The sequence below is a fragment of the Garra rufa genome, chromosome 1 (genome assembly GCF_049309525.1).
Source record: "Garra rufa chromosome 1, GarRuf1.0, whole genome shotgun sequence".
Taxonomy (NCBI): Eukaryota; Metazoa; Chordata; class Actinopteri; order Cypriniformes; family Cyprinidae; genus Garra; species Garra rufa.
Genome location: NC_133361.1, coordinates 73419285 through 73441766, shown reverse-complemented (window position 1 = coordinate 73441766; position 22482 = coordinate 73419285). Strand labels below are relative to the sequence as shown.

The 22482-nt window shown below is 43.7% G+C and overlaps 2 protein-coding genes across 2 annotated transcripts in view; both read left to right on the top strand.

Annotated features, from left to right (window-relative positions):
• Positions 1-22482, top strand: part of LOC141319879 (protein NLRC3-like) — a 352126-nt gene that overhangs the window by 234594 nt on the left and 95050 nt on the right. The gene's annotated exons all lie outside the window — the stretch shown is intronic.
• LOC141342548 (uncharacterized) lies at positions 1341-20637 on the top strand. The gene is made up of 8 exons (XM_073847021.1): positions 1341-1455; positions 3700-4332; positions 13764-14342; positions 15838-16452; positions 16583-17194; positions 17337-17984; positions 18093-18811; positions 20563-20637. The coding sequence occupies exons 1-8, from the start codon at positions 1341-1343 to the stop codon at positions 20635-20637; spliced, it is 3996 nt and encodes a 1331-aa protein (XP_073703122.1).

Sequence of the window (22482 nt, the reverse complement as noted above, 5' to 3'; positions counted from 1 at the left end):
CTCACCTAAATTGAAGCAAAAGTGTTTTGCAATACAATATGACCAAAATAAGTACATTGTATTTATTTTATGATGTAAGTACATAGTAGTTAAAGCCACCTAATATAAAGTGTGACGTTTTGTTAAATGACACAGGTCAATAATTTAAATTTACACAATTCAAAATCAAATAGATATGTCATAATTGTTTCAGTAACGTAAATCTTCCACAATGCCACAGTGTATGCAAACTTCTCTTTCTCTGGTCCCCTGCCATGTCCTTTTACTCAACTTCTATGCCTTTGGCCTCTTTGGTCCATACTTACAAATAACAGGACAGAGATGGAATCTTTTGTAGAGGGATAAGGACTGATTGCTGAGTGAAGAATTGTGCAAATTGTTTTTACAGAGGTGCATTATAGATTCACATTTATGCAAGTACTTTCTATCAGCTGTGAATAGATGTTTTTCTTTTGTTCAAAACAGTGAATTCAACAGAGTTTGGGGTTTTTCACTAAGATCTGTGGTGACTGCTTTGACAAAGGGTGTGGAAAATGTGTTAAACAAATGAAAAATTAAAGGCATTTCCAAGAGAAAACTTCTGCTGTGCTAGTGTAACCCCTCACACCCGGGTCCTACCACAACCGCTCCGAGCGGGTCTCGAACCCGGCTAAAGGCTGCAACTAGTTCATCTCAATAGAGATTGAGATTAAACTAGTTCGATCAAGGAAAAATAACAGGCTGGAAGATCGCAGCGTATATTCTCATCATCCAGCCCCAAAATAAACACAGCGCCGAGAGAGGCGTCGGGCCAGCCCACCTGATGTGACAGCTCGAGGAATTCCTCCACATATCGCTCCAACGATCAACCGCCCTGCCACAGTCCCCATAGAGACTCCTCAGCCCACTCCATCTTGTGTATCAATTCTGGTCATCTTATACCGCACTTATGCTGCTGCCGCTGCATCCTGCCAGTCCCTCAGCTCTCTATTTGAGAAGTGAAATTGCTCCGGGCCTGTAAGTCTTTAGATCCATCAAGATCAGAAGATCCCTGGTCTCCTCTTCCAATCTCCAAGACCCAGACTCTACCTCGGACTGTCATCGGCTCGACCATCTTATAGCTTACAGCTGTCTTACAGCTCCTCTCTCCTTCGGCTCCATCTTGGTCCTCTGTTGCTGTGGCTCCACTGTGGCCTTTCGGATCCACATCTGTGCCTTGGTCGCCTGAGCCATCTGCTCCGCCTAACCCTAAACTTTGCATCACCCAGGCTCTGTAGCTCTCTGTCTCCACCCTGTATTCCCATCCTAGTTGCTCAACCACTGTCAGTCGGCCCTCTGGAGTCATCAGCTCTTCCTTCAGCATGCCTTTTGCCTCCACTGTGGGCTGTCTTTCTGGCTGGGCTCTGGAGTATCCCACGTCTTCACCCCTGACAATTGTTTCATTAAAAGGCACCACAATACAGGAAATGGCATCATGTAAAATGGCATCTAATAGTAAAATTTTTCAGGGTGACCCACATTACTGCACAACTGAAGTGCAATGTCATTATAGAAAGAAACGGCACCAATAAGGAGGTTTAAAAATAAAAGATCACCAAATCAGTCCCACCTTCATGAAAACTTAGAGGCTCATGGGTGGACACAGCAATGGATGCAAGACAACACTATAAGCACATACATTATTGACACTAACAATCTTTGTGATTGTAAAATTTCAGGTCATAATTATATGCCATTCTGTAATACTTCACAATTGTCACCATATTTTTCGGGTAAATTTCTGGCAAACACAATGTTTAGCTGTTTTTTTTATATTTTTTTATAATTTTAAAGGGATAGTTCACCCAAAAATGAAAATTTGATGTTTATCTGCTTACCCTCAATGCATCCAAGATGTAGGTGACTTAGTTTCCTCAGAAAAATACAAACGAAGATTTTTAATGAAAACCGGTGCTGTCTGCCAGCCTTATCATGGTTGTGGATGGGCACCAAACCTTTAAAAGTAAACAAAAACATGCACAGACAAATCCAAATTACACCCTGCGGCTCGTGATGATACATTGATGTCTTAAGACACGAAACGATCGGTTTTTGCGAGAAACTGAACAGTATTTATATCATTTTTTACCGTTGATACACAGCCACGTCCATCTCTCCTGAGCACGAGTTTGGCATCAGTCACATCACATGTGCACGTGCTTCTGTCGTAGAATACGCAAACACCGGAAGTGTTCTGTCGCATGTATACGACACTCATTGTTTCCACAGTGGACAAAGATTGTGGGTTTAGCGGCTATTCAAAATGGTAATTACTTGCGCGTATCCTGATTGTTTAAACCGATTTAAAGCTAAAAGATTAAGTTTGCTTGCACAAACTCATCCGGGACTTTTCACTGATTTTCCCTTATGCCAGAGTGCGTACACATGTGACGTGACTGATGCCAAACTCGTGCTCATGACAGATGGACGTGGCTGTGTATCAAAGGTAAAAAATGATGTAAATACTGTTCAGTTTCTCGCAAAAACCGATCGTTTCATGTCTTAGGACATCAATGTATCGTCACGAGCCGCAGGGTGTAATTTGGATTTGTCTGTGCATGTTTTTGTTTACTTTTAAAGGTCTGGTGCCCATCCACGTACATGATAAGGCTGGCAGACTGCACCGGTTTTCATTAAAAATATTTGTTTGTATTTTTCTGAGGAAACAAAGTCACCTACATCTTGGATGCATTGGGGGTAAGCAGATAAACATCAAATTTTCATTTTTGGGTGAACTATCCCTTTAATAATATATTTTAATGTACCCATCAACAAAAAAATATATATAAAAAATAATCTTCAACAAAATTGTACTGTATAGTTACTTTTTATTACTTTGTGGTAAAGTGAAAGTCAGTTTCTGTTTTTTAACTACTTTAATTATGAGTAAAGCCTAACTTACACAGTGTAGTGTGACATGCATCTTTCCGGGAACATCACAGCATCAGTTGTGGCCTAATGGTTAGAGAGTCGGACTTGCAACCTGAAGGTTGCAGGTTTGAGTCTCAGGTCCAGCAGGGATTGTAGGTGGGGGGAGTGAATGTACAGCACTCTCTCCACCCTCAATACCACAACTGAGATGAGGCCCTTGAGCAAGGAACCGATCCCCCAACTGCTCCCCGGGCGCCGCAGCAATGGCCACCGACTGTTACAGGTGTGTGTTCACTACTGTGTGTGTGCACTTGGATGGGATGATGATTTGATATTTATTTTCTGCTGTAACGGCTATGCTTCTCCAAACAAGCTGCTACAACAACGCAGAACTATAAAGGAAAACTAACATATAGCATACAACGTGAGACAGACGCAGAAGTATAAATTAGCCTTTAACACTGAATGTGTGTTCATGTGAGACATTTATTTCTGAAAGTGATCAGGATTTGAGATTTGTGATATCAGAATTGCAAGACTTTTTTTAATCTGTCATAACTGAAATGCAATATAATTACAGAGAATCAGACTCACCGTCATATCAACACAGGGGCTTATGAGGGGACACAACAATGGACACAAGACAGCACTATAAGTACTTTAACTGAGCTTACATTTTATTGCAACTAACATTGTAAAATGTCAGATTAGTCTTAATTTGCATATAAAAAATGCAATTATATGTATTTATTATATTTACATGTTTGTTTAAATGCTTTGTTTAATCCAAAATATTACAATTTGAATCAGGTTCAAATTCATCTGATATCAGGATTGTACTGCTGGGCAAAACTGGATCAGGAAAGAGTTCAACAGGAAACACTATACTGTCTCGACAGTGTTTTGAGACGGATTATTCACCGGAGTCGGTTACTAAAACCTGTGAGAAACAAGAAGTAGAGATTGATGAAAGGAGCATCTCAGTCATCGACACTCCAGGACTGTTTGATACAAATTTGTCTGAAGAAAAAATAAGGGAGGAAATTGGTAAATGTGTAGAGAAGTCTTTTCCCGGCCCTCATGTGTTTTTGCTGGTCATCAGACTAGGTGTGAGATTCACAGAAGAAGAGAAAAACACAGTAAAATGGATTAAGAGGAACTTTGGAGAAGAAGCTGCACCATACACTATCATCCTGTTCACTCACGCTGAAGGTCTGAATGGGAATTTAGATCAATATATCAGAAAAAATAATGATCTCAGTGCTCTTGTTAGTGAGTGTGGTGACAGATATCACTCATTCAACAATATAGAGATAACGAATCGCTCTCAGGTCACCGAACTGCTGGAGAAGATTGAGAATATGGTGGAGGATAATGGAGGACAATACTACACTAATGAGATGTACCAGGAAGTTCAAAAGAAGTTAAACAGAGAACAGTTTTGTAAGTGTGTTTGTGTTATTCGGTGTCTGTAAAAGATACTGTCATCATAGAAACAGCAGTGCTTTAGAAAAAAAAACCTTTTCTTTGGATCAGTCCTGCATTAATGTATCTGTTTTATTTCATATGGTATTGACATCATAAAAGCTGGCTGCACACTAGATGATTTTAAGCCCAATTTGCACCCCAAATTATCAGGGAGTGTGGCCCGATTCAAAGCTATTCACAAACTATTGTGTGGTGTCATTACGGTTATTAAAAGGGTTACTCTACCCCCAAATGAAAATTTTGTCATTTATCACTTAACCCCATGCCGTTCAAGAGTCAAAACAGTGGTTCAATCAGTGGTTCAATCAGAATTTTACACAAAGAAAATAAAAATAATGACTTTATTCAACATTTAATCTCATCTGTATTACAGTAGCCCTGTTTTAGAGAATATGTGATGTTTTCTGAACAAATTTAGGGAGGAGCTCGCTCAGATAATTAACACGGCTGGTTCACCATCAGCAATCATTCCCCTTATCCAATCAACCCAGGAAATCCCTATAAATATCACAACATTCCTACCTTCACTATCTCTTGTTTCATCAAACGCCATGGACCACCCAACCACCGCGGAGACATCAGAAATCGACCTCTATCCAGAGGATAACCTCTTTGAAGAGGCACCAGCTCCTGCAACTCAGGCCACCACCGCCCCGCAGGACCCTCCAACTGAGCCCGCGGCTGCACCGAGAGGCCGCAGGCCTTCCCGCACCACCGCCGCTCGTCCTCATCGACGCCTTTCCCCGCCATCACCGGCACCGTCCAGGCGTCCACCACCTTCCCCGGCGTCTTCCTACGCCTCAGCTGCATCTTCCGCCCCAGTCACAGGAAAATGGACTGTGGCGGGGTTGCGGCAAGCGCTCACTAGCGCCGGCGTCATCTTCCCGCGCCGAGCTACAAAAGCGGATCTCCTCAGACTGCACGCTTCGCTCCAACCGGGCGAATCCTCCAGTCTCACCCCTGCATCCAAGGCGCACAAAACGAGCGGGCGCCGCTCTACTCCCTACGATCGACCAGATCAAATCATCAGTGCCGCAGGGACAGGCTCCCGGCCAGGGCGCACCAGCAGACCGTCAGCGAGCCTAGGCCGCGCCCCGGTCGCTGAGGCCACTAGCCCCCGCCCCCTCCCGCGTTCATCAGAACGCCATCACCTTGCTCGCGGCTCAAACCTCAACCCTACGGCTTCTTCAAGCCGTCGAGAGCTTCAGCCTGAGCCTCCCCACACTCCCCTTTCCTTCCCATGGCCGGCAGCGCCGCCATCTCACTCCAGCGCCAGTACCCCTTCACAGCCGGCGCAAGCCCCAGCGCCCGCCATTCCGCCCCTCCTCCCTCCCTCACTCTTTACAGGATTCGCGTCTGACGCGCGCATGCCGCCGTCAATGACGCAAGCCCCAGCGCCCCCTATCCCCCCCCTCCTTCTTTCTCTGCCATCAGTCCCAGTAATCGCCCCAAGCGTGAGCATGCCTCCGCAAACAGACACTTTTTCTCACGCCCAAGCCCGCCCTTCTTTCACGCTCGCCTCAGCAACACCCTTGCCCGTTCCCCCAAACGCCTTAGCCCTGGAACCACCCCTAGTGCCAACCTCCATCAGGAACCAGATCCTATCAGGTGCGGATATCGACCTTTTTTGTCTACTTTCTCCTATCTCTCCTCCAACTTCCGATCGCCAAATCAATTGCGGCGATTTTTCAGTCACTCTCAAAAATTCCACTAACAATCCGTCACGCATCTTATCTTTTGCCGAATTCACCATCGCATTCACCCGCTACTTAGAAGTAATCTGCACCGTTTTTCCACACAGAAGGCGCGAGCTCGGCGATTACCTCACCATAATCGCTGAGCTCGCATTATCATACGGGGGATCCCATTTTTACACCTACCATAAGCTTTTCGCCGCAAAATGTGCCATCCGGATTTCACAGTGGAATCAGTGCCCTTACTGGGGGGCTCTAGACACCGAACTACACAGCAGGGTATTTTTAGGCTGTCGCAACATTTCCTGCGCCGTCTGTCGTTCATTCAACCACTCCACTGTCATTTGCCCTTTCATAAATCCATCTATTCCCCCCTGCCCTGAACCTTCCCAGCCCAAATCCACCAGCTATGTCCCGTGGCTCATGGACAATCTCACTACGCCCTCTCACTCATTCCGCTGCCGCCCCCACCGACAACCAAGTATGCGCCAGCTTCAACAGCGGCAGATGCACAAGGCAACGCTGCCGGTTCATGCATGTGTGCAATTTTTGCGGCGGGGCCCATGCTCGCCTGGTTTGTCCCGTGCAAAAAGCTGCAAATAAAAATTCTAAACAATATTTATCGACTCCTGTAAATGTTTCTCGTCTGTCTGAAGAACTACTGCATCATCCTGATTCTCAGTTTACAGAATATATTCTAACAGGTCTGTCTTGTGGTTTCCACCCCGGCGTCGTAAGTCTCCCTTCCGAAAGCTTTATCTGTCCCAATCTACAGTCGGCTTCTGCCGAACCCGAAACAGTCGACCTCCTAATTAAAAAAGAATTAGAAGCGAACTTCATGATCGGCCCCTTCCCCACTCCTCCCTTCACCGTCTTTCGGGTCAGCCCCATTGGCATAGCTACTAGAAAATTTTCTGGTAAGAAACGTCTTATAATCGATCTGTCGTCCCCGCATAATTCCCAGTTTCCGAGCATTAACAGCCTCATCCCGCTCGGCGAATTTTCTCTTCACTACCACGACATTGACCAAGCCATTACCCTGATCAAAAAAGCAGGCCGCGGTGCTTGGCTGGCCAAAGTCGACATCACCTACGCCTTTAAAGTCATGCCCATCCACCCAGATTTTTGGCATCTATTCGGCATTTGCTGGCAGAATAAATACTATTTTGCCGTCCGCCTCACCTTCGGCTGTAGAAGCAGCCCAAAAATTTTCGACATGCTATCAGAGGCAATTTGCTGGATTCTCTCCAACAATTACGGCATACCGTCGTTAGTCCATCTCCTAGACGACTTTTTGATAATCTCGCCCCCCGACTCCGTCCCAGCAGCTCATCTTCTGACCACCCAAAAAGTTTTCTCAGAGCTCGGGATTCCCCTCGCCCAAGACAAAACCTTAGACCCAAGCACTTCTATCGAATTTTTGGGCATCAACCTGGATTCCCAAAAATTCCAGGCCTCGCTACCCAAAGAAAAAATTGATAGAACCATACTGGTTTGTTCCTCTCTCCTAGCCAATCCAAGCTGCTCGAAGCGCGAGCTTCTGTCCATTCTAGGTCATTTAACCTTCGCTATGCGCATCATCCCGCAAGGCCGCCCCTTCATCTCCCACCTCCTTTCACTCGCATCTTCCGCCCACGCCCTAGAAGATCAAATATCCCTAACAGACCCATTCCAAAACGAGCTCAGTCTGTGGATATCCTTCCTCCAGCAATGGAACGGATTATCTTTTTTTCTATAATAACCAAATTTCTTCCCCGATCGACATCCAACTGTTTACAGACGCCGCCCCCTCTATCGGTTTTGGCGGTTTTTTCAAAGGCCGCTGGTTCGCATCCACATGGCCCCCCCAGATGGCCAACTTGCCGCCCCAGCTATCATCCTTAGCACTATTCGAGCTATATCCACTAGTCGTTGCGGCCTCTCTATGGGGTAAAGAGTGGTCTGCCACTAGCATCCTCGTCCACTGTGACAACGAAGCTACCGTGCATTGCGTCAACAAAGGCCGCTCCCACTCCCCTACCCTAATGCCTTTGCTAAGACGCCTAATTTGGATTTCGGCTCGCGACCAATTCATTATCACCGCTAAACACATCCCTGGGTCAAAAAACCAAATAGCTGACTCTCTTTCTCGTTTTTCCTTCCAGAAATTCAGATCCTTGGCGCCGGAGGCGGACCCACTCCCGACCCCAGTACCTCCCTATTCAGAGCTGATATTCCCATAAACCACCCCCTGAGACCCCTCCTCGAAGCTTCCCTCAATTCCATTCTCCAAGCCGTTTCCCCCAGAACCCTTCAGTCCTACCTTACAGCTTGGAAATGTTTCAAAACATTTCACGCGGCTTACAAGCTATCGTTCCCCGACTTCTCCTTGCTAGCCATCACCTCCTTCATCTCCTATCTTAACGCCATCAAAAACCTCCAAGTCAGCTCCATTAAAGGATACCTTAGCGGCATCCAATTCTTCCACAAACTTCTATACGGCTCACCTTCCACCCAAATTTCCAATTCCCAGACAGCCCTACTCATTAAAGGTATACAAAAAACCCACCCCACCCGCCCAGACACCCGCCAACCGATAACACTCAAAGTGCTATCAAAGTGCATTTCCACCCTCCGAAAAGGCTATCAATCCATCCACACCGCCCGCACGCTAGACGCCATGTTTATCCTGGCTTTTTTCGGCTTCCTCAGGTGCTCTGAGCTCGCCATCACATCTAGCTTCAACCCAGCCATCCACCCAACCATTTCTGACCTAGCAGTACTAGGCAGTGAAGCTATTTCCTATTTTATCAAACAAAGCAAAACAGACCAATCCAAGAGAGGCCACTTCATTTACATTTTCAACCTCCAGTCGCCCATCCAACCTTTCCAAACCCTCCTAGCCTTTTTGCAGATCATGAAATCTAAATCAAAAAACCCATCTGACCCCCTCTTTACAGACGACTCCAACCGTCCCGTCACCCGTTTCTGGTTTCAGAAACACCTTAAGTCTGTATTACTCTTATCCGGCATCCCAGCCGACAACTTCTCCAGCCATTCCTTTCGAATCGGCGCAGCAACAACAGCAGCCCAAAAAGGCCTCTCCCAGCAGCAAATCCAAACACTCGGTCGCTGGTCGTCAGAAGCTTTCAAGAGCTACATCCGATCAGACCGCTCCCACATCAAAGAAGCCCACCAAACACTGCTAAGCTAAAGCAATCATCCCAGTCCAGTCCATCCCCTACTCACCCCCACTATTTCGTACCCCGCAACACAAGCCCGCTTCCGCAGAAGCCTCTAGCCCCCCCTCCCCATCCCAGCTCCTTAGCCCCCCTCCCCTCCCTTCCCCATCCCGGCTCCTTAGCCCCCCCTTTCCGCCCACCTCGCCCACCCCTTTCCCCCCATCCCAGCTCCTTAGCCCCCCCTCCCCATCCCAGCTCCTAGCCCCCCTCCCCTCCCTTCCCCATCCCTGCTCCTTAGCCCCCTTTCCCCCCACCTCGCCCACCCCTTTCCGCCCATCCCAGCTCCTTAGCTCCCTTTTCTCCCTTCTACTGCCGCAGCAGTGTTCACTCCCGCTAGAGCCCATATTCACAACCCTTCCTTGCTGAAAGAGAATCAGCTTCCGCAGAAGCTCCTAAACCCCTTTCTCTGCCGCAGCAGAGCCTGCTTCCGCAGAAGCATCTTCCCCGCACCGCAGTGCCAGCTCCCGCAGGAGCCCCCCCCCTATTCTCTGCCGCAGCAGAGCCCGCTTCCGCAGAAGCATCTTCCCCGCACCGCAGTGACAGCTTCCGCAGAAGCATCTTCCCCGCACCGCAGTGACAGCTTCCGCAGAAGCTCCTAACCCCCTTTCTCTGCCACAGCAGAGCCCGCTTCCACAGAAGCATCTCCCCTGCACCGCAGTGCCAGCTCCCGCAGGAGCCCCCCCCCATTCTCTGCCGCAGCAGAGCCCGCTTCCGCAGAAGCATCTTCCCAGCACCGCAGTGCCAGCTCCCGCAGGAGCCTCACCCCCCTTCTCTGCCGCAGCAGAGCCCGCTTCCGCAGAAGCATCTTCCCCGCACCGCAGTGCCAACTTCCGCAGAAGCTCCTAACCCCCTTTCTCTGCCGCAGCAGAGCCCGCTTCCGCAGAAGCATCTCCCCTGCACCGCAGTGCAAGCTCCCGCAGGAGCCCTAGCCCCTTCCCCCGCCCACCCATCCCCTTTTCCCCACTGCCGCAGCAGCGTTCACTCCCGCCGGAGAACACACTTACAACCTTCTCTGCCGCAGCAGAGCCCGCTTCCGCAGAAGCATCTCCCCTGCACCGCAGTGCCAGCTCCCGCAGGAGCCTCACCCCCTTCTCTGCCGCAGCAGAGCCCGCTTCCGCAGAAGCATCTTCTCAGCACCACAGTGCCAGCTCCCACAGGAGCGCTAGACCCCTTCCCCCGCCCACCCATTCAATTTTTCCCACACTGCCGCAGCAGCGTTCACTCCCGCCGGAGAACACACTTACAACCCTTCTCTGCCGCAGCAGAGACCACTACCCTCCTTCATAGGAGTTTTTCCATTTCCCCCAACAGCGCTGGCGCCGCTCCTCCCGTACATCAATTTACGCTTCAACACTCACTACGAGCGTCCAGCATCCCTTAAGTCCTAAAGCTTTTTGGGGAGCTATTCGGCTGCTGTCCTGCAATTAATTACTTGCTCTTTGGGGAGCGCTTATAGGGTTCGGGCCAATGCTGAGCTCGGACCCCTCCCCCTGGGCGGGGGAGAGCCCTGGGCTCGGGAGTGGCTACCGAGCTCGAGGCCCTCTCCCGGACAGCACGCCAAATACGCTCAACCTTTCACTCAGTTCATTATCTGTAAGAGGGAACTCGTTAAGTGATGTTTTCTGAACAAATTTAGGGAGGAGCTCGCTCAGATAATTAACACGGCTGGTTCACCATCAGCAATCATTCCCCTTATCCAATCAACCCAGGAAATCCCTATAAATATCACAACATTCCTACCTTCACTATCTCTTGTTTCATCAAAGGCCCTCCTCCACCCCGTCTCCTCACCTTTTTCCCAAAAGGGGGGAGCGCTTATAGGGTTCGGGCCAATGCTGAGCTCGGACCCCTCCCCCTGGGCGGGGGAGAGCCCTGGGCTCGGGAGTGGCTACCGAGCTCGAGGCCCTCTCCCGGACAGCACGCCAAATACGCTCAACCTTTCACTCAGTTCATTATCTGTAAGAGGGAACTCGTTAACTGTTGTTCTCTGTCAGCTGCACCACACGGATACGCTGTTTTCATTCAAATCACAGCATAAAAATGTAGAAAACATATCCTCGTGGTGTGGCTGACACAGAACAGCATTTTGCGTTCAGCAGATATTTTCCGAAATGACGCTACAGTGATACAGATGAGACGAATTGTTGAATGAAGTTGTTATTTTTATTTTCTTTGCATGCAAAAAGTATTCTCGTCACATTAAAAAAATTTCAGAGTGAATCAGTGAAAGCAGATGGACTATTTTGACGATGCCTTTCATACTTTGGGTCTTGACAGTGGGTCTGCTCCTGATCAAGACGAAGCATCCCCAAACTCGAATCGAACTGCAATAGCTTATGAGAGTGTCAATTACCAGATATTGCATGTTTCTATCGCGAAAACTCTGCAGCCGCAAAAAATGCCACAAAAGAAGTGTTTTTAGCTGTATTCATATTCTCCCCCCATACCCTGTACACTATTCCCTACATTAGTCCACTCGTACAGTTCAGTTGAAGGAGTGAATGAAAACAACTGAGTGAATTCAGAACCCTAAGTGCACCGGTTGCTTTTGCATAGTTTGCTTGCTGTTTAATAATCATTTAAAATGGGCAGTTCCAGTAGTAAGATTAAAGGATTTATCTTGAACTCTGTCACGAAAATTATTTGTAAACCCCAGTTAAACAATTTAATAACCCGTTTACAATGAATTTGTAAGAGTATTGTATTACAGCGTGGACAAGCATGTTGTGAAATGAATAGATGGATGATTCAGCTGCGGGCCAGATCTTCTGGTGAGACCTTGTGTGAGACGTGGCAACTCTCTCAGTGCATTATGGGTTATATCATGCCGTTGAGTATACATCGGTTGTACACTACTTTTTTTGCAGTGCATTGTGGGATTGAATGAGTGTACTCTAGCGTGTCCACTGAAAATAGTGTCCCCTCAAATAGTGGAAGATGTTACAATAGTTAAAAGGGGTAAGATTTAAATTTGTGAGAAAAATAAGTGTTTTAAAAAGATGAAACAGCAACAGAAGTAGACTGAATAAATAAAGTATAAAGTGGTTTTAGCTGTTTTTTTCAGCCGAGTTCATTCTACTTTTGTCATTTGTCTAATTAAAACACTTATTTTATCTCACATAGTATAACTGTACCCCTTTTAATCATTGTAACATCTTCCAGTCATGCATTCCTTCCAGCAAAACTAGACCCTGCATTTAAACAGTGGCAAGATAAGGGCATTTCTCGGTTCAGTGATCTTTATACTGATGGTAAGTTTTAAGGATTCGTGTTCCAAATTCATTCTTAATTCACTTGACCTTTACCGTTATTTTCAGATACGTAATTTTGTTAATGCCCAAAGCTCATCATTTCCAAACATCCCTTCTAAGTCTCCGGTGGTCTTGTTTCAAGGATAAATAAAATTCTAATGTCTTTAAAAAGTGCAAGAGCAGACTAGATTAAAAGAAGGTGGGAGAGCAAGCTCAGTAAGCAATTTTCAGAGGAATTTTGGATGAATGTCCTCTATAGAGTGAACGGTAGTACTACTTGTGGCAGATTGAGTTTAATAGCTACAGTTTAAAGTATTGCACCGTATGCACTTAAGCAGAACACGGATCGCTTTCTTTAATCCTACTTTTTACAAGACCTGTATTATGTGTCATACAGGTGAAGCAGACTTGACTCACATGTTTTGGGAATGCCCCACACTTACTGCTTACTGGTCAACTCTATCTGATATACTTTCCAAAGTGTGTGAAGCTGTTTTCTTTTCAGAAATAAGCCTAAGCATTACAATTGTGCCCTATTTGAGGGTATGGGGCGATTTCAGAGGCAGCCTTTGTTTTTCGCACCTGGAGAGGCAGCTGACAACGTTAAATGTTCTCCATTTGTTATTATTCTCTAGTCACGTTTTATCTTGCAAGTGTCAATGAGATCTCGTGTCACTGTGAAATCGTTTCTACAGTCAACAAGTGTGTGGTCTTGTGGTCTGGTCAAATCGTCTAGTGTGTGTGTTTAAAGGATTATAAGGCTGAAAATTGACTGAAACTTTCTTCATGTGGTTCAGCTGGCTGCACACTAGACGATTTTCAAATCTTAACCGATTTTAAAACCATTGGAGATCACAGACATGAAGACACATTTTACAGATTTTTAGTCTAAATACCTAAATTGACTTGCGAGATCAAACGTCACTAGAGAAGGAAAACATATGGAAGACAATGTACTTTGTCAGCTGGCTCTCCCGGTAGACGTTCTTTCACTGTGAAAAATAAAGTATGAAGAAGAATATGGGGGATGTATTCTGCTTTCGTGTCATTTTTGTGTCTGTCACGTTTCTGCTAGAGAACCCTGGTCCTTCAGGGGTGCAAATCAGTCTTAAAATCAGCCTTAAAATCATCTAGTGTGCAGCCAGCTTTAGTGAATTTATTTGTTATTTTCTAATGTCTGTATTGTAAATGCTCTGTTTTATTTGAAATTCAAATGGCAGGGTCTGAAAAACCTCAAATTGTTCTCCTGGGAAAAACTAAATCAGGAAAGACCAGTACAGTAAAAACCATTGTGGGACAAGACAGTTTAACTGAACTACAAGAAGCACATGTGGCTGGAAAAGAAATGAAAATAATCGACACTCCAGGACTGATTGATGCATCAGATGAAAAGATGAAGGCTGGGATTGAGAGGTGTGTCAAAATGTCTCTTACTGGTCCTCATGTGTTTCTGCTGGTCATCAGACTGGACATGAAATTTAAAAAGAAAGAGAAGAATGCAGTTAAATGGATTGAGGAGAACTTGGGTAAAGAAGCTGTGCATCACACCATCATTCTGTTCACTCATAATGATCATCTGAAGGATAAATCCTTAGATGAGTATATCAGAGAGGAAACACATCTTCAATCACTGGTTGAGAGCTGCAGTGGCAGATTTCATTCATTCAACAATCAAGAAAGAAATGATCCTAGTCAGGTCATAAAGCTGCTGGAATTGATTGAAAAAACGGCAGAGAAAAATGGATTACTGCACTACACCATTGAGATGTTCCAGAAAGCTCAGAGAAAGAAACAGTTCTGTAAGTATGTTTGCTTTTTAAAAAGTATAATCACAATGATATATATAATCATAAGTGCAAGAATAAAATCTATTTGACTCATAGGCCTTATTCATGAAACATGAGCAGAACAAATTTTTGTTTAAACCATTCAGTAAGTTAATTCAAATTCATGAAAATGTTCATATTTTCAAAATGTTAGTTGGTATGAAAGAAATGCACACCTGCTCCCTACCACTTGTAAGTGGTGCATGAAATGTTATGTGTTCTTTTCGCAAACTGATGACTAGTCAACTCCCTGGGCTCGGCTTGACTCGACAATAATTCCTGTGTCCGAAAAGCTCAAGTCTGAGTCAAGTCCGAGTCGAAATGCATCCGAGTCCGTGATAAGCCTGAGTCCCCTAAAAATTGTACTCAAGAGCGAGTACAATTACTCTACTGATGACACGGAAATTTGATGCACTGCCATGATAAATAGTTCATTTGCTCTTGCCCTCTTTTTTGTTAAATCATTTTTTATAGCTGAGTTGATAACTGTAAAACACATAATGTCACTATTTACCCAGTTGTAAATGGAGGGGGCGGGACAAAAACCGACCAACCATCCTACAAACCCAGATAGCACACGTATATCTGCAAGATGTCTGTTAAAGATCTCTTGATCTTGAAAGCATCTGCTGTGTACAAACGTCTGGCAGACGTCTGTTAGATGTCAGATTTACATTCATTCTAATTCATAAACATCTTATAGACATTTAATAGACGTCTATTTGACATCTGGTAGGAAACGTCCAACAGATGTATTGCAGATGAGCAAACTACATCTTGCAGATGTAAATGCAGACGTCAAATAGACGTCTCCGAGATGTCTGTGTGCTATCAGGGAAAATGGTCAATAGTCAATATTACTGCCCTGCAAGATGTAGTTTGCTCATCTGCAATACATCTATTGGATGTTTCCATCAGGAAGCACCACCAGTGGCCGTTTTCAGTAGAGCGCCTGACATTCTTTGCATATGACAGTAATTAAATAGTTATTGTTAGGCATTTGGCCAATTCATCTTTTTTTGCATTAATGCAATGTACTGGAGCCAAACCAAATAAGTAGACCAGATATTCCACTTTGTTCCTGGACACAGGACGTAGCTATAATTAATAGGCATGAATTATGCTAAATGAGAATTAGTGTGCACAAGGGCCCTATTTACGAATGATTGGAATTGAATAACACACACATCTCATTTCATGTCATTGATCAAATCGAATGTTTACAGAGCGTTTGTGAATCCAGAGGAGAGTTTTTGGGAAGGTCTGTTTTATGTGCAAAATACACAGAATTTACTCACATATTTACACAAGTTTCATGAATGAGGCCCACATTCCCTAAAAAGTCCAGCATCAGTCAATGTCTTTGTTTCATTTAATTTTGTATTTATATCTTTAAAATATAATGAGTATATTTCATTGAAGTTTTGTTATTTTTAGTAATTGTTATAATTGACATTTTGCTTATCAGGGTCTGAGAAACCAAGGATTGTTCTGCTGGGTAAAACTAGATCAGGAAAGAGCTCTGCAGGAAACACCATCCTTCGCAAAGAGTGTTTTACAAGGAGAAATTCAGCAGATTTTGCCACTAAAACCTGCAAACCACATAAAGCACATGTGGGTAGAAAGATAATAAAAATAATCGACACCCCAGGACTGATTAACTCATCAGATGAAAAGATGAAGGCTGAGATTGAGAGGTGTGTCTACATGTCTCTTCCTGGTCCTCATGTGTTTCTGCTGGTCATCAGACTGGACATGAAATTGACAGACAATGAGAAAAATGCAATAAAAATGATTCAGGAGAACTTTGGAAAAGATGTTGTACGTCACACCTTCATTCTGTTCACACATGGTGATCATTTGCAGGGTAGACAATTACATGATTATATCAGTGATAATAATGATCTCCAGGCTCTTGTTCTTCAGTGTGGTGGCAGATTTCACTCATTTAACAATAAAGACATGGAAAATCACTCTCAAGTCACTGAACTGCTGGAAAAGATTGAGAAGATAGTGAAGGATAATGGAGGACAGCACTACACTAAGGAAATGTATCAGGATGCTCAGAGAAAGAAACACACTTGTAAGTCTGTATGTCTTCCCATATGAGCTGTATGAACTCAGCTTTACTCAAAATCAGATTCTTATAGTAAAATGACTTGTACATGATGTTTAAATGCTCTGTTTAATCACAATTTTAATCTGATTCACAGTATTGGCCTCATCTGAACGCAGAATTGTATTGCTGGGTAAAACTGGATCAGGAAAAAGTTCAACAGGAAACACGATCCTAAATATGGAGTATTTTGAGACAGATTATTCACCAGAGTCATTTACTAAAACCTGTGCGAGAGGAACAGTAATGCTGGATGAAAGGAGCTTCTCACTTATTGACACTCCAGGACTGTTCGACACAACAATGTCAAAACAGAAAAGAAAAAATGAAATCAAGAACATGTCTGTTCCTGGGCCTCGTGTGTTTCTCCTGGTGATTAAAGTGGGGAGATTTACAGAGGAGGAGAAGAACACAGTGAAATGGATTCAGAAAAACTTTGGAGAAAAAGATACATCATACACCATTGTTCTGTTTACTCATGTTGATCATCTAAAGGGTATATCATTAAATGAGTATATCAGTGAAAGTAATGATCTCCAGGCTCTTGTTCTTCAGTGTGGTGGCAGATTTCACTCATTCAACAATGAAGACATGGAGAATCGCTCTCAGGTCACTGAACTGCTGGAAAAGATACAGATGATGTTGAATGATAATGAAAGAATGCACTACTCTGATATACGGAGGAACACTCAGAGAAGAAACCAGCTCTGTAAGTGTGTGTCTTTCTATGCTTTTGAACACAATAAAACTAAGCTAACATTATTTTTTGAACAAAGTCGAAAATATCAGAGCTTATTCTTAAATAGTACAAATATTTTTACATACTGTTTAAATGCTCTGTTTAATCACAGATGTTTTAATGTACTTCACAGCATTAAGTTCATCTGAACTCACGATTGTTCTAGTTGGTAAAACTGGATCGGGAAAAAGTTCATCAGGAAATACTATCCTGAACCAGAATTATTTTGAGAAGGCTGTTTCACCAGTGTCAGTTACTAAAACCTGTGAAAGTCGAGAAGTAGAGATGGATAAAAGAAGTATCTTAGTCATTGACACTCCAGAACTGTTTAATAAGACATTGTCAGAACAGAAAATGAAAGAAAAAATAGCAAAGTGCATCTACATGTCTGCTCCTGGCCCTCATGTGTTTCTGCTTGTCATCAGTCTGGATGAAAGATTCACAGATGAAGAAAAAAATGCAGTAAAATGGATTCAGGAGAACTTCGGAGAAGAAGCTGTTCGTAACACCATCATTCTGTTCACTCACGCTGATGTACTGGAGAAGAAACCATTAGATGATTATATCAGAGAAAGCGAGGATCTGTCTGCTTTTGTTAATGAATATGGTGGCAGATTTCACTCATTCAACAATAAAAACATGAGAAACCGCACTCAGGTATCTGAACTGCTGGAGAAGATTGAGAAGATGGTGAAGGAGAATGGACAAAATCACTACACTAACGAGATGTACAAGGACGCTCAAAAAAGGAAAGAGTTTTGTACGTTTTTTTGTGTCTTTATGTCTTTGAAACATGATAACAGCATTTTGTACCGATCCATTTAAATACTTGTGTGATCACCATTTTATTTGACATTCTGATTGACAGGGCCTGGAAGTCTTCGGATTGTACTGTTGGGTAAAACTGGATCAGGAAAGACCAGTACAGTAGAAACTATTGTGGGCCGAGAGAGTTTTACTAAAACCTGTAAGCTAGAAGAAGCTTGTGTGGATGGAAAGAGCATGAAAATAATTGACACTCCAGGATTGATCGATTTATCAGAGAATATGATGAATGATGAAATAGAAGAGCTGGTCCATATGTCTGATCCTGGTGCTCATGTGTTTCTGCTGGTCATCAGACTAGATGAGATATTCACAGATGAGGAAAAGGAAACAGTGAAATGGATTCAGAAGAATATCGGTAAAGAGGTTTTACGCCACACCATCATTTTGTTCACTCACGCTGACCAAATGAAGGGTAAATTATTAAATGAGTTTATCAGTGAAATGGTGTATCTTAAGTCCATGGTTAACAGTCATGGCAGATATCACTCATTCAACAATGAGGACAGAGAAAATCAGGTCAAAGAACTGCTGGAGAAGATTGAGAAGATGGCAGAGGATAATGTATGGAGTTACTACACAAATGAGAAGATTCAGAACATTCTCAAAAGTCGTTTTCATAAACTACGTATTATTGCAAATAAAGTCGGACCAGCAGGAACAGCAGCCATAATAACAGGTGCCATTATACTGGGAGTAACAGAGATAGTCGTAGCACCAGCAATAATAGTTGCTTTCGGAGGTGTAGCTTTAGTTGGAGCAGTAATTACTCACGTAGCCACAAAAAAAAAGACAAGAGATAAAGACACTGGTATTTTTTTATGAATAACTGTTGTATTTGTTACAGTAGTTGTGGAAAGATGACACCGTTCTGTTCATATAACAGAATTAAACAATTCTCCGTCGATGTTTAAATAATCAGTATGATGATTATTCAATCTGAGAGCTTAATTTTGTTGTAAATAAATCAAAAGTTGCAGATCTCTTGTACAGGGTAAAGGTAAATAAGATTTTTTAATCTGAATTGTGCTTATGACAATTGTACACCATTCATTTGTAGTTGCATGTTTAAATACTTTGTGTTGCCCCTCAATCAGGGTATTCATTTAATCTTCAATATCGTTTTTTTGTTTCCAAATTCAGTATGCAAGAATTTAATAAAATCAGGCTAATGAACTTACAGTACTGTTGAAGTTTTTAATATTTGAGGTTTTTGATATTTTGAAGCTCAGTGCTGCTACACAATAACATTCCAGAAGTGAAGTGACTGCCTAGTATGGTAATCCATACTCTAAATTTGTCCTCTGCATTTAAGCCATCTAAGTTAGTCCACACACATCAGGAGCAGTGAGTAGTGAACACAAACACATGCACCCACTGTGGCCACCACAGCTGGAGCAGTTAGGTGCTATTTTATATAAGCCCACTGAGCAACTGTCATCAGTCCACACTAACACAGAGTTATTCTGAGTTACTTGTGCTATTTCTTCATATAGATTGCACTTTACTATTATATTCTTGCCTTTTTCTCTGATGAACTAGAAATAATAATAGGAGAATGTCCACCTCACAAATGTGTAAATGTATGTTCTGTATAGTATGAATGTGTGTAGTATGAAATCCACAATGCTGTACTTGTCACATGACCTACCAGTGTCAGTTGCCTCTCCTGTATTTTATGACTTTTTTTGTGATTTTGGATGCAGCCACTCACTTCCAAACTGTTGTTTCATGACATTAGCTAGACCAGCTAGACACTGCCCTCTAGTGGTCAGGAGCTTTTCAAGTCAAGTCAAGTCGAGCTTTATTGTCATTCTCCTACATGTGTAGACATATAGTGGAATGAAATGTTGCGTCTCGCAGGACCACGGTGCTACATACTGGTTAAACATAACATAAAAATGAAAACGGCATAAGTATAAGAAAAGCAATTATAGATCTATACAAAAGTTACCATCTGACTATACACATACTATAAATATAACTACAATAAATAGTTGACTACACAAGAACTGAGAATACAAACACTACATAAATACATGAAGTTTTACAAAAGAGATATTTGTACATGAAATGAAACAGAAAAAAATATTTTGTACATGAGATCGTGCAAAAGAGATATTGTGTGCTTTAAGTTGTGCAGATTAAGGATTTTGAGGGAAGCAGCACATAGTGCAATAAGATTCATATTGTAAAGCACAAGTAAACATATAATCTTATTGAGTCTTTCTAGCAACTTGTGTTTATATAAAGTGTCTGGTGTACATAAGTGTGTTTTTACAGGTGGTTTGTATATATACCACTCACCTGTGTGTAGCAAATATTTCAAGCCTTTATTTGTTTTCATTTTAATGATTATGGATTAAAAAAAAAAAAAAAAAAAAAATCCAGTATTTCACAAAATTAGAATATCATGACAAAGTTCAACATTGTAGGCTCCCTGTGTCCCAATCTAGTCAGCTAATTAATGCAAAACATCTGTAAAGGTTTCCTCAGCCTTTAAATTGTCTCAGTCTGGCTTAGTAGGCCTCAGAATCATGAGGAAGACTGCTGACTTGACGGTTGTGCAGAAGTCCATCATTGATTGATTGGATAGTAGTTGGTTTTAGCTGTTCCCTTCCGGAGGGAACTCTACGCTGCGTCCTGGTTCAGGCCACTATGGGAACTGCCTTCAGCGTGACCGGTTCTGAAGCTCTTGTAGAACAACACCAATGAACTTGACATTGGCCGGCGCCAGCCTATGACATCATCACAAGGCGCCTACCAGTATAAAAGAGGCACTTGTGAATACATCAACCATCTTTTTGTCCTTCAGACTTACCTTGTTCTAAGTGTGAGTAGAATGATGATTCCTAAAATAAACAGTTCAGAAAGCGTGCAGATCCGTGTCAGAGAAATCTGACACCAGATGACGTGCACAGCCTGTTTGTTATGTGTTTGGGTGAGAGCACGCACGTTCTGTTCTTGAGAGTGCAGAGTGCGTTCATCGTGAGAGTTTCTCTCTAAGGAAACTCCGCTCTCGTTTGTCCCCTTTCCCGAGAGAATTGGGACATTTATCTGCCCTACGCGGCTCGGGTCCCGTTGCAGCCGAGGCTGCACGGAGAACGAGCCCGAGGTGGTTATAGATGAAGCGCGTACACGAGTTGAGAGATGTGTAATCTCTCACGCTCGTCAGCCGCTGACGAGGGCGAGCTGCGGGCGAAGGATGTGTTATTCTTTGACATCCTTTGATACAGCAGCAAGTGCTCTACTGGTTTTAGCCAGGTGAGCAGGATTTGGCTGTTATGGGCGAAAAGTGATTTTCTGAGCTCTCACAGCCTGCCTGCCCCGCGTATGATGAGCTGTTGTCTGTTATGAGCCGCGCTGCAGTCTGCTTGATCTGCGGTGAAAGCACGTGCAGGGGGACTCACCTATATATGCTCATAGCAGTTTATATGAGCAATTTCACCCTGGCCATAACAGACCAGTCCCCATGTACATCCCATTCCTTCCTGATCTATATAATAGGACCGGGAGGGCATGGGATAAACCAGGGGTTCCCAACCTTTTTTACTCCGGGGCCCCCCTCCTTCTCCGGACAATTTTGCAAGGCCCCCCTATGCCTGACATGTCCTCTTATACTGTACTTCTGCAGTAAAGAAAAAGTATTTATTTTGAAACCTTTTTTTATTAACCAAAACATTTGTTTTGCCTTATTATTCTTCTACTGCATGTTATAAAAAAACTCAAAATTCAAACAAACATTAAATTAAAACGTACTCGGTTACTAACGTAACCTCGGTTCTCTCAGAGAGGGAACGAGTACTGCGTAAGCTAGCTTACGCTTGGGGAAAATCCTTTCCGCGAGAGATATTGAAGCTAAAAAATTATCCTTAATTTTGTATTAATGTAAAACGCGTTGCCGCAGTGAGCAGACATAGGCGAGGCGTATTGCTTGCCTATTGGCTGCTCTGCAGCAACTGCAGCACCTATCGAGCGAGGCTTGGCGCGAAACCAGCTCCAATGAGAGCCTTTCGCGCCTAATACGTCATCTCCCGCCGAAAGTGGCGTGATCCAAGCCTATAAATATCACTCGAAGGTAGCTACACTCTGGTTTTTTCATCATAAAAGCGCCCAGAGCACGCGCTTGCACGGCAAGGTACGCAGTACTCGTTCCCTCTCTGAGAGAACCGAGGTTACGTTAGTAACCGAGTACGTTCTCTTACGAGAGGTCTCTCGTACTGCGTAAGCTAGCTTACGCTTGGGGACCCCATGTAAAACGCCGTGCATGCCAAGATCTGATACCATAGACCCGAGGGCGAATAGCCCGGGGTTCATATAGTGTTTGAACGTGCTTGAACATATAAGGGGATTAGGACCCTATAAACACTGGCTCCTGGTATATCCAGGCAGGTAAACGACCTGGATAAACTTGGAACATGGGTCTAGATATC

What these genes read in the sequence shown, in the direction of transcription:
- LOC141342548 (XM_073847021.1), top strand. Translation starts at nt 1,341, where the DNA reads ATGCCTTTTGCCTCCACTGTGGGCTGTCTTTCTGGCTGGGCTCTGGAG. An exon ending in TCAGAGAAAGAAACAGTTCT is followed by an intron (nt 14,343 to 15,837) that starts GTAAGTATGTTT and finishes TTTGCTTATCAG; the next exon opens with GGTCTGAGAAACCAAGGATT. An exon ending in TCAGAGAAAGAAACACACTT is followed by an intron (nt 16,453 to 16,582) that starts GTAAGTCTGTAT and finishes TCTGATTCACAG; the next exon opens with TATTGGCCTCATCTGAACGC.